Source organism: Montipora foliosa, chromosome 12, assembly GCF_036669935.1.
Source record: "Montipora foliosa isolate CH-2021 chromosome 12, ASM3666993v2, whole genome shotgun sequence".
Classification (NCBI taxonomy): domain Eukaryota; kingdom Metazoa; phylum Cnidaria; class Anthozoa; order Scleractinia; family Acroporidae; genus Montipora; species Montipora foliosa.
In genome coordinates, this window is record NC_090880.1 from 2,965,801 (window position 1) to 2,980,800 (window position 15,000).

The following is a 15,000-nucleotide window of genomic DNA, read 5'->3' on the forward strand; positions in this document are numbered from 1 at the left end:
ACCAAGAGTACTTACTAAGATCTACTTTCTCCGGATAGTTTTAAACTACGCAAAAATATCCCTGTATTAGTAAGCATCGGCGATAGGAAATCCGAGTATCTGGAGATGCGCAGAACGTATGCGCAATAACAATAGTAGGCACCGTCCTTATTAAGTAACGGCCTTCCGGATAACTTCACTAAACGGCGTCAGAATGGCTCTAAACTCGGCAAAAGAGACAAGTTCGTCACACATTTGAGGTAGGAAAACTTTGTTTCAAATGAGATAGTTATTTACACAATTTTTTTACGATCGGTGATTTTCCCATACAATTCTCTATATACACAAACTGTCGCATACACCACGCATTTTCAGCTTGGGGGGCCTGTGATCACACCTTCCGTATTTTCCGCTCTTTTTAAATCAGTGATAACTTTTTTTATTTCTTAACCAACGCATTATCATGTCGCAAAGTGCAGCGAGTATTGCCATCGAAGAATACGTAGAAGCAGTTGCATTCGAAATCGAAGATTTGAACACTTCCGCATCGAATTCCAATATGGCGGACCTTTCACATCCAATGTCATCAGATCCATCAAAACACTGTCAGGAACTTATCTATCGTCTGGATGCTCTGAGAAGAAAAGAGAGTTTCTTCGATGTAACAGTGTCAGTAAAAGACAAAGTATTTAAAGCTCACAAACTCATGTTGGCAGCAGCAAGCCCGTTTTTTCTTTCACTTCTGGTCAGTGACATGAGAGAGGGAAAGGAACATTTCATCAAGATAGAACTTGAAGAAGCAACGGGGTCAGTCATGGAAGAAGTTCTTAAATACATTTACACTGGTAATGTTGCAATCACCAAGGATACCGCTCACGACTTAGTCGCAGCAGCAGATTATCTTCTCTTACCAGGTTTAAAAACTTTGGCTTGTGATGTTTTGGAGGAAAACATTACAAGTGAAAACTGCATTTTCAATTATTACTTTGCCGACAAATATCAGTGTTTGGAATTAATAAGGGAGTCCCGTGGGTTTATTAACTCAAATTTTAGTTCAGTCATGAAAACAGATGACTTCCTGAAGCTCGATATTGTGCAAGTCATGAAATGGGTTTCCAGTGGTGATGTTACTGTCACCTCTGAGGAAGAAATTTTTAAGGGAATAGTTAAGTGGGTGACTCACAAGAAGAGTGAACGAGAAAGCAACTTTGCTGAATTGTTGAGGCAAGTCCGTCTGAAATCCATATCTCGCAAATTTCTTTTCAACGAATTGGTCAATGAAGAACTGGTAGCAACTAGCAAGGAGACTTTGAATTTTGTGTTGAGATCCATGGAGTGCATTTTTGATCCCTTCTGCGAGGATGCTGCCAAGCCACCTAGGAAGTGCTTGGAGAGGTACACAGATGTGATTTTTGTTTGCGGTGGCAGGACAGCCTTATGCTATGTACCCCAAGGTGATGTTTGGTATCAGTTGCCAGACATGTTACTTGAACATCAACATCATGCAGTTGTTCAATACAGAGATAAAGTTTGCATTTTTGGGGGACAGCGTGTTGGACCAGGAAAATCTCGAGTAATAGAATACTTTCTTTCTTCTACTAATTGCTGGGGGACAGTTGAAGGAAGGCATCACAGGGATGATTGTTCTTGTTTATCAGTTCTACATGGTTGCATCTATGCATTATTTGGTTGCACCATTTTTCTCTATAAGTTTGATGAGAGTTTATGTGAGGCTGTGGCTAATCCACCAACTCTTCGCTTTGGAGCTTGTTTAGTCAGTGATAAAAGACACCTGTACTTAGTAGGAGGAACTGCTCCTTCATATAAAACAGTGGAAAGGTTTGATCCTATTTTGGCCACATGGGAGGAGGTTGCAGCTATGAATGAGGCAAGATATAAACCGTTTGGAGCAGCCATGAATGGCAAGATCTACATAGCAGGTGGCATAAAGGAAAGTAAGGTATTGAAGTCTTGTGAGGTATATGACCCATCAACAGATGAATGGCAAGTCATGAGTAACCTCAAGGTGTGTCGTCAATCTGCAAACATGGTATGCGTTCAGGAAGCCCTTTATGTGGTTGGTGGCTTCAAAGACATCAACTCATCTTCAAGAGAATTATCAGTGGAAGTGTTTCAGTTAGGTGCAGGTGAATGGAAAAGTAAGTCCACTATACCCACTAACTTTGAAAATGAAAATTCTGAGGATCGAAAGAAAAAGGTTCATTATAAGGCATGTTTTGCAGTGATCCACAAGAGCCTATTAGAAAAGCTAGGTGAGCTTTGACATAATTATTGATTTTTTTCTTGTGACTGCCTTGTGGTGGCATTCCCTCAAATAGTGCCACCTGGAGACATTTTCCCCTCTAATTCAGTATAATTATGACTGCCTTCTGGTAACATTCCTTCTTAGTGCCACATGGAGAAATATTTCCCAATATTTAAAGGTTTGTTTAACCATTTTTTGCCTTTGTCCACCTTTAATCCATGGGGCCTCCTTTTAACCCATTGACTTCCAGGGGTTCTCCATTGATGAGTAAAATGGTCGGGCGTTAGACAGAGTAAAATACTAAGTCAGTGGCCAGTTTAAGCTGGTTTGGACGTCGAAAGGTTAAGGTGGCTTAATATACCACAGTTTTCCGAAAAGAAAACAACAGGATATCTCTTATGAAGTGTTAGTCATTGCAATTGATGTAAAATGTAATTTTACCAAAAAAATTATTGCAAATCAGGGAAAAATGCTAAATATAGTGACCAGGCTCCTGGAGGGGGGACTGGAAACTAGACATTTCAAAGGCCTTTTTTTCAAAAACTACAATCCTAGACAAAACTGTTGGGAAGGTTAGCACTTTTGAAGTCTTTATTGCTTCTCTCCCCTCCCCCCTCCTGCAATGTTGTGCAAAACTGAATGGTTACAGTGGAAAATTGTTGATTTACCTTCCAACATTGGATAGGGGGAAGGGGGGCTACGTAAGAGAAAGTGGAACTATTTCTTTTGAGCTTTAACAGAAGCAGGTTGAAATACAGCTCTGGTGTGGTTCATTTACATAACCTTCCCAACTACTTTTGTCTATGATTGTCTGAAAATTCTGGGCGTGGTCTTAAATTGGAAAGACGACTTTTTTCTTAGCGTTTACAGTGCCTTTGAAAAACAAACACAATTAGCGCTTGCTTTAACATTTAACTGCTTTTTGCCATGTTATCGTGAATTTTAGGCGTTGATCTGGTTAAAAATAAGGCAAGTTTGCAACTTCATACATGTGTTAGGACGTCCTGTTGCATTAGTGTCTCAATGGTATTAAATTGTAGAGCAAATAACATGATGAAAATTCCTTGGTAAATGAGCAGAAAGGGGAGGGAACTAAATGATAGTTAATTAAAGCCAAAAAGATGGTCTTGAAAGGTCAAACGAGTTGACAGACTAAACTCTTACAATGGCGGACGTCAGTTGCACTTTGCCAAGTTGAGAACAGCGCCTTTTAAAAACGTCATGTGTGCATTTCAAACAGAGTCACATTAAATAAGTAAATTAACAGTGATTACTTTTTTTGCACCAGTAGCGTGAGTAGGATGGCCTGTCAATCATTGACCTATTTTGGGAACAGTAAACATGTATGTGAACATTACTCCATGACAATACTCCATAAGAAAATGCGAAATATATGCCCAATGAATGTGATATTTTGCAACAATAACGTAGTTATATGTAAAGCATACTGGAATACGTACACTGTATTTCTGATCATGGACAAAAGTTATTGTATCTACTTATTTTCAACATTACTCCATTGAAACCATGGATACACAAAGGTTAATTAGATGCATTATTTCAGTTTAAGCTCTCTTTATGGAGTAATGTTGCAGTTTACCTAAAATAAAGCTGAAATGACCATGCAAAGTCCTACTACTATTTCCTTTGAAACCCTTTACACTCCAGTTTCAATAATTTATCTGTAGCTGTGCTGTTAAGGCATTATTTTAGGCTTCGAAAATGGAGTAATGTTGGGAGTGATGTCGGGAGTAATGTAAGTGCTCTCGCACTGCTCGCACCATTTCTTGCTAATTCGATCGAAATAAAACAGTTTTTGACATTCTTCCAACGTCCCCCAAAAAGAAAGCTATCTTTTAACGAATATGAAACATCAAACAACATAAATGTATTTTTTATGGCACTTATGGCATTCTTAGTAAACACTTCCCCAACAGAACGGATTTTGGAGTAACGTTGTGAAGCGTCACGCAAGTCTGAAATCCAAATCATAAAACAATGATTTTAACCAAATTTCAGTATTGTGAGATTTTATTTATGCATTGGAAAGTACATTATAAGAACGTGTCCAGAATAACAAATGGAAGCCACATGTCAAATACTACGAGAGTTATAAGCGTTCAAAGCAGATATCCTACTCTCATACAATCCTAGACAAAACTGTTGGGAAGGTTAGCACTTTTGAAGTCTTTATTTCTTCTCTCCCCTCCCCCCTCCTTCAATGTTGTGCAAAACTGAATGGTTTCAGTGGAAAATTGTTGATTTACCTTCCAACATTGGATAGGGGGAAGGGGGGCTACGTAAGAGAAAGTGGAACTATTTCTTTTGAGCTTTAACAGAAGCAGGTTGAAATACAGCTCTGGTGTGGTTCATTTACATAACCTTCCCAACTACTTTTGTCTATGATTGTCTGAAAATTCTGGGCGTGGTCTTAAATTGGAAAGACGACTTTTTTCTTAGCGTTTACAGTGCCTTTGAAAAACAAACACAATTAGCGCTTGCTTTAACATTTAACTGCTTTTTGCCATGTTATCGTGAATTTTAGGCGTTGATCTGGTTAAAAATAAGGCAAGTTTGCAACTTCATACATGTGTTAGGACGTCCTGTTGCATTAGTGTCTCAATGGTATTAAATTGTAGAGCAAATAACATGATGAAAATTCCTTGGTAAATGAGCAGAAAGGGGAGGGAACTAAATGATAGTTAATTAAAGCCAAAAAGATGGTCTTGAAAGGTCAAACGAGTTGACAGACTAAACTCTTACAATGGCGGACGTCAGTTGCACTTTGCCAAGTTGAGAACAGCGCCTTTTAAAAACGTCATGTGTGCATTTCAAACAGAGTCACATTAAATAAGTAAATTAACAGTGATTACTTTTTTTGCACCAGTAGCGTGAGTAGGATGGCCTGTCAATCATTGACCTATTTTGGGAACAGTAAACATGTATGTGAACATTACTCCATGACAATACTCCATAAGAAAATGCGAAATATATGCCCAATGAATGTGATATTTTGCAACAATAACGTAGTTATATGTAAAGCATACTGGAATACGTACACTGTATTTCTGATCATGGACAAAAGTTATTGTATCTACTTATTTTCAACATTACTCCATTGAAACCATGGATACACAAAGGTTAATTAGATGCATTATTTCAGTTTAAGCTCTCTTTATGGAGTAATGTTGCAGTTTACCTAAAATAAAGCTGAAATGACCATGCAAAGTCCTACTACTATTTCCTTTGAAACCCTTTACACTCCAGTTTCAATAATTTATCTGTAGCTGTGCTGTTAAGGCATTATTTTAGGCTTCGAAAATGGAGTAATGTTGGGAGTGATGTCGGGAGTAATGTAAGTGCTCTCGCACAGCTCGCACCATTTCTTGCTAATTCGATCGAAATAAAACAGTTTTTGACATTCTTCCAACGTCCCCCAAAAAGAAAGCTATCTTTTAACGAATATGAAACATCAAACAACATAAATGTATTTTTATGGCACTTATGGCATTCTTAGTAAACACTTCCCCAACAGAACGGATTTTGGAGTAACGTTGTGAAGCGTCACGCAAGTCTGAAATCCAAATCATAAAACAATGATTTTAACCAAATTTCAGTATTGTGAGATTTATTTATGCATTGGAAAGTACATTATAAGAACGTGTCCAGAATAACAAATGGAAGCCACATGTCAAATACTACGAGAGTTATAAGCGTTCAAAGCAGATATCCTACTCTCATACAATCCTAGACAAAACTGTTGGGAAGGTTAGCACTTTTGAAGTCTTTATTTCTTCTCTCCCCTCCCCCCTCCTTCAATGTTGTGCAAAACTGAATGGTTTCAGTGGAAAATTGTTGATTTACCTTCCAACATTGGATAGGGGGAAGGGGGGCTACGTAAGAGAAAGTGGAACTATTTCTTTTGAGCTTTAACAGAAGCAGGTTGAAATACAGCTCTGGTGTGGTTCATTTACATAACCTTCCCAACTACTTTTGTCTATGATTGTCTGAAAATTCTGGGCGTGGTCTTAAATTGGAAAGACGACTTTTTTCTTAGCGTTTACAGTGCCTTTGAAAAACAAACACAATTAGCGCTTGCTTTAACATTTAACTGCTTTTTGCCATGTTATCGTGAATTTTAGGCGTTGATCTGGTTAAAAATAAGGCAAGTTTGCAACTTCATACATGTGTTAGGACGTCCTGTTGCATTAGTGTCTCAATGGTATTAAATTGTAGAGCAAATAACATGATGAAAATTCCTTGGTAAATGAGCAGAAAGGGGAGGGAACTAAATGATAGTTAATTAAAGCCAAAAAGATGGTCTTGAAAGGTCAAACGAGTTGACAGACTAAACTCTTACAATGGCGGACGTCAGTTGCACTTTGCCAAGTTGAGAACAGCGCCTTTTAAAAACGTCATGTGTGCATTTCAAACAGAGTCACATTAAATAAGTAAATTAACAGTGATTACTTTTTTTGCACCAGTAGCGTGAGTAGGATGGCCTGTCAATCATTGACCTATTTTGGGAACAGTAAACATGTATGTGAACATTACTCCATGACAATACTCCATAAGAAAATGCGAAATATATGCCCAATGAATGTGATATTTTGCAACAATAACGTAGTTATATGTAAAGCATACTGGAATACGTACACTGTATTTCTGATCATGGACAAAAGTTATTGTATCTACTTATTTTCAACATTACTCCATTGAAACCATGGATACACAAAGGTTAATTAGATGCATTATTTCAGTTTAAGCTCTCTTTATGGAGTAATGTTGCAGTTTACCTAAAATAAAGCTGAAATGACCATGCAAAGTCCTACTACTATTTCCTTTGAAACCCTTTACACTCCAGTTTCAATAATTTATCTGTAGCTGTGCTGTTAAGGCATTATTTTAGGCTTCGAAAATGGAGTAATGTTGGGAGTGATGTCGGGAGTAATGTAAGTGCTCTCGCACTGCTCGCACCATTTCTTGCTAATTCGATCGAAATAAAACAGTTTTTGACATTCTTCCAACGTCCCCCAAAAAGAAAGCTATCTTTTAACGAATATGAAACATCAAACAACATAAATGTATTTTTATGGCACTTATGGCATTCTTAGTAAACACTTCCCCAACAGAACGGATTTTGGAGTAACGTTGTGAAGCGTCACGCAAGTCTGAAATCCAAATCATAAAACAATGATTTTAACCAAATTTCAGTATTGTGAGATTTTATTTATGCATTGGAAAGTACATTATAAGAACGTGTCCAGAATAACAAATGGAAGCCACATGTCAAATACTACGAGAGTTATAAGCGTTCAAAGCAGATATCCTACTCTCATACAATCCTAGACAAAACTGTTGGGAAGGTTAGCACTTTTGAAGTCTTTATTTCTTCTCTCCCCTCCCCCCTCCTTCAATGTTGTGCAAAACTGAATGGTTTCAGTGGAAAATTGTTGATTTACCTTCCAACATTGGATAGGGGGAAGGGGGGCTACGTAAGAGAAAGTGGAACTATTTCTTTTGAGCTTTAACAGAAGCAGGTTGAAATACAGCTCTGGTGTGGTTCATTTACATAACCTTCCCAACTACTTTTGTCTATGATTGTCTGAAAATTCTGGGCGTGGTCTTAAATTGGAAAGACGACTTTTTTCTTAGCGTTTACAGTGCCTTTGAAAAACAAACACAATTAGCGCTTGCTTTAACATTTAACTGCTTTTTGCCATGTTATCGTGAATTTTAGGCGTTGATCTGGTTAAAAATAAGGCAAGTTTGCAACTTCATACATGTGTTAGGACGTCCTGTTGCATTAGTGTCTCAATGGTATTAAATTGTAGAGCAAATAACATGATGAAAATTCCTTGGTAAATGAGCAGAAAGGGGAGGGAACTAAATGATAGTTAATTAAAGCCAAAAAGATGGTCTTGAAAGGTCAAACGAGTTGACAGACTAAACTCTTACAATGGCGGACGTCAGTTGCACTTTGCCAAGTTGAGAACAGCGCCTTTTAAAAACGTCATGTGTGCATTTCAAACAGAGTCACATTAAATAAGTAAATTAACAGTGATTACTTTTTTTGCACCAGTAGCGTGAGTAGGATGGCCTGTCAATCATTGACCTATTTTGGGAACAGTAAACATGTATGTGAACATTACTCCATGACAATACTCCATAAGAAAATGCGAAATATATGCCCAATGAATGTGATATTTTGCAACAATAACGTAGTTATATGTAAAGCATACTGGAATACGTACACTGTATTTCTGATCATGGACAAAAGTTATTGTATCTACTTATTTTCAACATTACTCCATTGAAACCATGGATACACAAAGGTTAATTAGATGCATTATTTCAGTTTAAGCTCTCTTTATGGAGTAATGTTGCAGTTTACCTAAAATAAAGCTGAAATGACCATGCAAAGTCCTACTACTATTTCCTTTGAAACCCTTTACACTCCAGTTTCAATAATTTATCTGTAGCTGTGCTGTTAAGGCATTATTTTAGGCTTCGAAAATGGAGTAATGTTGGGAGTGATGTCGGGAGTAATGTAAGTGCTCTCGCACTGCTCGCACCATTTCTTGCTAATTCGATCGAAATAAAACAGTTTTTGACATTCTTCCAACGTCCCCCAAAAAGAAAGCTATCTTTTAACGAATATGAAACATCAAACAACATAAATGTATTTTTTATGGCACTTATGGCATTCTTAGTAAACACTTCCCCAACAGAACGGATTTTGGAGTAACGTTGTGAAGCGTCACGCAAGTCTGAAATCCAAATCATAAAACAATGATTTTAACCAAATTTCAGTATTGTGAGATTTTATTTATGCATTGGAAAGTACATTATAAGAACGTGTCCAGAATAACAAATGGAAGCCACATGTCAAATACTACGAGAGTTATAAGCGTTCAAAGCAGATATCCTACTCTCATACAATCCTAGACAAAACTGTTGGGAAGGTTAGCACTTTTGAAGTCTTTATTTCTTCTCTCCCCTCCCCCCTCCTTCAATGTTGTGCAAAACTGAATGGTTTCAGTGGAAAATTGTTGATTTACCTTCCAACATTGGATAGGGGGAAGGGGGGCTACGTAAGAGAAAGTGGAACTATTTCTTTTGAGCTTTAACAGAAGCAGGTTGAAATACAGCTCTGGTGTGGTTCATTTACATAACCTTCCCAACTACTTTTGTCTATGATTGTCTGAAAATTCTGGGCGTGGTCTTAAATTGGAAAGACGACTTTTTTCTTAGCGTTTACAGTGCCTTTGAAAAACAAACACAATTAGCGCTTGCTTTAACATTTAACTGCTTTTTGCCATGTTATCGTGAATTTTAGGCGTTGATCTGGTTAAAAATAAGGCAAGTTTGCAACTTCATACATGTGTTAGGACGTCCTGTTGCATTAGTGTCTCAATGGTATTAAATTGTAGAGCAAATAACATGATGAAAATTCCTTGGTAAATGAGCAGAAAGGGGAGGGAACTAAATGATAGTTAATTAAAGCCAAAAAGATGGTCTTGAAAGGTCAAACGAGTTGACAGACTAAACTCTTACAATGGCGGACGTCAGTTGCACTTTGCCAAGTTGAGAACAGCGCCTTTTAAAAACGTCATGTGTGCATTTCAAACAGAGTCACATTAAATAAGTAAATTAACAGTGATTACTTTTTTTGCACCAGTAGCGTGAGTAGGATGGCCTGTCAATCATTGACCTATTTTGGGAACAGTAAACATGTATGTGAACATTACTCCATGACAATACTCCATAAGAAAATGCGAAATATATGCCCAATGAATGTGATATTTTGCAACAATAACGTAGTTATATGTAAAGCATACTGGAATACGTACACTGTATTTCTGATCATGGACAAAAGTTATTGTATCTACTTATTTTCAACATTACTCCATTGAAACCATGGATACACAAAGGTTAATTAGATGCATTATTTCAGTTTAAGCTCTCTTTATGGAGTAATGTTGCAGTTTACCTAAAATAAAGCTGAAATGACCATGCAAAGTCCTACTACTATTTCCTTTGAAACCCTTTACACTCCAGTTTCAATAATTTATCTGTAGCTGTGCTGTTAAGGCATTATTTTAGGCTTCGAAAATGGAGTAATGTTGGGAGTGATGTCGGGAGTAATGTAAGTGCTCTCGCACTGCTCGCACCATTTCTTGCTAATTCGATCGAAATAAAACAGTTTTTGACATTCTTCCAACGTCCCCCAAAAAGAAAGCTATCTTTTAACGAATATGAAACATCAAACAACATAAATGTATTTTTTATGGCACTTATGGCATTCTTAGTAAACACTTCCCCAACAGAACGGATTTTGGAGTAACGTTGTGAAGCGTCACGCAAGTCTGAAATCCAAATCATAAAACAATGATTTTAACCAAATTTCAGTATTGTGAGATTTTATTTATGCATTGGAAAGTACATTATAAGAACGTGTCCAGAATAACAAATGGAAGCCACATGTCAAATACTACGAGAGTTATAAGCGTTCAAAGCAGATATCCTACTCTCATACAATCCTAGACAAAACTGTTGGGAAGGTTAGCACTTTTGAAGTCTTTATTTCTTCTCTCCCCTCCCCCCTCCTTCAATGTTGTGCAAAACTGAATGGTTTCAGTGGAAAATTGTTGATTTACCTTCCAACATTGAATAGGGGGAAGGGGGCTACGTAAGAGAAAGTGAAACTATTTCTTTTGAGCTTTAACAGAAGCAGGTTGAAATACAGCTCAGGTGTGGTTCATTTACATAACCTTCCCAACTACTTTTGTCTATGATTGTAGCCATACATCCCCCCTTAAAATTTTAGGATTTCGTTAGAGAGAAACATAATCATGTGTAGGTAAACAGGTTTTTTGCAAATGGCAAAAAATGTCGATTTTTGTCTATTTTGATAATAACATTGCTGAAAAATTGTCTGATAGATCTTTTTTTGTAAAGTGTTGATGGTTTTGTCTTCATATTGATTACTAATTGAAATTCTCCAAATTTTAACCCTGGTCATTTCTTGGTTTTTACACAATTACTTTGAATGTCTTTTACAACGTAAAAAAGGTTATGATCACATGGGACCTTCCCTGGCTCTAGACCCTCCAATTTAAGGGGCTTAAAAACTTATTAGTCTCTCTCCCCTGTTTTCCATTTTGCCACCCCCTCTAATGTTGACAGTTTTATACTATTTGTTGGAATTTGTTGTGTCAAACAACATGTTGACAAAAAATTGGATGCACATGCTATCCTTTTGGCATGCAATCACTGATGCAGATGTTAAGATTACCAATTAAAATGAGTTATTTTTGGAAACGAGGTAGATGGTAACTTTTCTGTTGTTCTTCTTGAACGAAAAATGTAATTTGTGATAATTGTAAATTAGCATAAGTTGCTTTTTGCCGTCTCGTATCAGAGACCTTCAGTTGGTGGGCTGTGTCAGGTGCGCAGGGGTTTGTGGGATTTAAGTTTGTAGTTTGCGGGCGTTAGTAGGCTAAGTCCTTCTAAGGTCAGCCTTCGCCGCATGCTCAATTCCAATTTTGTTTATTGTTATATCACGTTGATAAAAAATTGTTTTATGCCTTCGTTAGGCTGTATATGATAGCGTTCTTTTTCATCGTAATTAATGCTTTTAATAAGAATACCTAGAACCCCAAGGGTTGCACCACTATCTTAGTCGGAGGTACACGTTTCTTGGTTTTTTCCACCTGCTGGTTTTTAGGGGCCCTGCTGCATCTCTCTTCTCTTTATATAGATTTGATGTATAAAATTTAATGTTTTTGTACCCATTCCAATGCTAAATAAATGGCACGGTGTCTTAGCTGGCCAGCGCATCCAAATATTATTGTTGTGTTAGTCCGGTTGAGTAGTGGAGGCAGAATGGAAGATGTGTTTTTAGACTGCTCAAATACTTTTTAACATCCTTACCGTCAAATTTTTACTACTTTGCGGCCAAACTCTTACCCTTACCGGGTTGAAGATTTAATTTAACTACAATTAAACCGGCCTAACTTCAACCCTTAATCCCACCGGGTAAAAAATATATACGTATCAGTCCAGTTTTCGTTTCTTTTCTTAGGCGATGTCCTTATTGTAGGGTACTCACTAGTAAAAAAATAGGTCCGCAATGCGTACTTGGGGTCTTATGCTTAGTTTATAAAATAACTCCATTCAGCCTTTACAGAATTTGGTACTGTGGTCTCACTTTTACCATGCGTGATTGGTTGAAAATTTGCCATAACAATGCAGCAGTGAAATGGGTTCCTTAAGTATGCTTCAAATTTCAGGACCTGTTCAGAATTTTACATCAATGACTTCCGCTTAACTTTCTCTTATTGCCATTTGCACAGTTTAGACAACTCTTGCTGCACGCTACATCATCTCTAATATCAGCTATTTACTAGTAACAGAAGCACTAGATTGGCTAAGAAACGAGCATGGCACTGTCATACATTCATATGATCTTATAAATGATCAAAAGAATGCTGAAATTCAACTAGAATTCTAAGATGAATCATCACTAGATGAGGTGTTCAACGAACAAGTACCCTCAGAGCTTGGTGCAAATCCCCAAACTACTGGAAATCACAGTCCATCAGCAATAACAATGTATAAACAGCCAAGAGAAATATCTGATGACAAATAACGTCAATCAGTTACATGTAGATCATTACATAATAAAAAATGCAACCCAAAGCTTACAACAGGGTGCTTTCATGGACTAGAAATAAAATGAAAACTTCAACAGCCTGAAGTCACAAAATGTTGAACCAGTTTATTTCTTTATAACTGGAGGTGGTGGTGCTGGGAAAAGCCATTTGATTAAAACAATTTACCACACTGCAGTAAAAACCTATAGACATGCTCCAATGAATCCTGAGAATCCAACAGTGTTACTAGCAGCATCTACTGGAGTAGCAGTAATAAACATTGATGGTACACACAGCATTAGCAATACCTAAAAATACAGGTGATGATGTGGAGGAAAATCCAGGTCCTACAATATTTGATACCATTGATCCAACAACCACTGTGTCTGCTGACTCTAGTCAAGGAAATGAAGCAATCTTTGGTGTGAATGCTGGAAGCAATGTGTAGCAATGTCACATACTGCTATGATATACCACCAAATACAAGATACTAGTTTGTGGACTAATTCTACTTTGAACAATATTTTGGTTATTGGTAATAATCTATACAGTTCTATAACATGTTCTGTGCGAACAAATGACTATTTGCTGTTAACTGATGTTCCAGACATGGTTTCAATATTTGATAAAGTGTATTCATTACAATATAGTGAGTCATTTACTGGAAGTTTGTTCATGACATCAAACATTGGTCCATATATGTCTCTTAGAAATTCACTTCTAGAAGTATTTTCAAACTCTCAACGGAATTACAATTGTTGTTTGTTAACTAATGGCATTAATACACTATATTGTAATGAATACACTTTATCAAATATTGAAACCATGTCTGGATCAGTTAACAGCAAATAGTCATTTCTTCGCACAGAACATCTTATAGAACTGTATAGATTATTTCTAATAACCAAAATATTGTTCAAAGTAGAATTAGTCCACAAACTAATATCTTGTATTTGATGGTATATAATACATGTAGCAGTAAGTGACATTGCTACACATTACTTTACCAGCATTCACACCAAAGATTGTTTCACTTCCTTGACTAGAGTCAGCGGACACAGTGGTTGTTGGATCAATGATATCAAATATTGTAGGACCTGGATTTTCCTCCACATCATTTGCTTGCCTTATAAGCAATGGCATGTAAACATTGTAGCACATCATTTGGGTAAACCAAAACATTACCTCATTACACACGACTTGTAATGTACAACAACTTGTTTTAATGTTGGCAAGTAAAACACATTTAAGTAAAACATCATAAGCATCGTATTCCAAAATCGCCCTCGCACACGTGAAAATGCATCCTTGGCTTTCACAAAATTGTTGTGAGAGCCGATCCTTGACCGGTATTGTTCGATTGTTGTTCCCATGCTGGCGGCTAGTAGCAGACAACAAATACTATTCTTTGAGAGTGCAAAACTCTTATTCAATGCAAGTATTTTTTAGAGTACAATAACTCTTTCAGTTTGGGGTGTAACCCACACCGACATTTCAAGCCGATAAATACTGGTTTGTGATAGCTTGTGAGATACTTATGAGGACCGTATGTGATGCAACGCACACCGGATTTCAAGCCAAATGTGGGGTTGCGAAAGCGTCTTAATTAGCTTCAGTTCAATCCACACTAAACACAAGCCGAGTCTAGATATGTTGGCTTGCGTGAGTAAACAACTCCCGTATCGATATCGCCGAGGAAATTCCACTCAGCGACGTCACCTGGATGAAATAACAAAGAACAACCAAGCCAAGGAAAGTGTAGCCTGCGAACGCAGACGTATTTCCGGCGGTCGTTTCCCCCGAAAAGTAACGTCTGCGAGTTCGAGCTGCAAAACGATTTCCGTGAGGTAAGAATTATTCACCAATCACCGTTTAGCTCTAAAAAATCCAGAACTAACTCGCAGGATTCGTGCGCGGTATAACCACGTATTCTCGTGGAGAAAAAATGGCGGACACACTGGAAGAAGCGTTCAACGACGCGTTCAACCAGGTTTGCAATGTTTTTGGATTTGACAGTTTGAATACGCACCAGGAGGAGTCCATCAAATACATTGTTCAAGAGAAGAAGGATATTTTCGTAAATCTTCCAACGGGTTT

The 15,000-nt window shown here is 37.4% G+C and overlaps 1 protein-coding gene across 1 annotated transcript; it reads left to right on the forward strand.

Annotated features, from left to right (window-relative positions):
• Positions 1-371: 371 nt before the first annotated feature.
• LOC137980112 (kelch-like protein 3) lies at positions 372-5,609 on the forward strand. The gene has a single exon (XM_068827474.1). It carries the CDS (start codon positions 443-445, stop codon positions 2,261-2,263), a length of 1,821 nt encoding a protein of 606 aa, XP_068683575.1. The 5' UTR covers positions 372-442; the 3' UTR covers positions 2,264-5,609.
• The last annotated feature ends 9,391 nt before the right edge of the window (positions 5,610-15,000 follow it).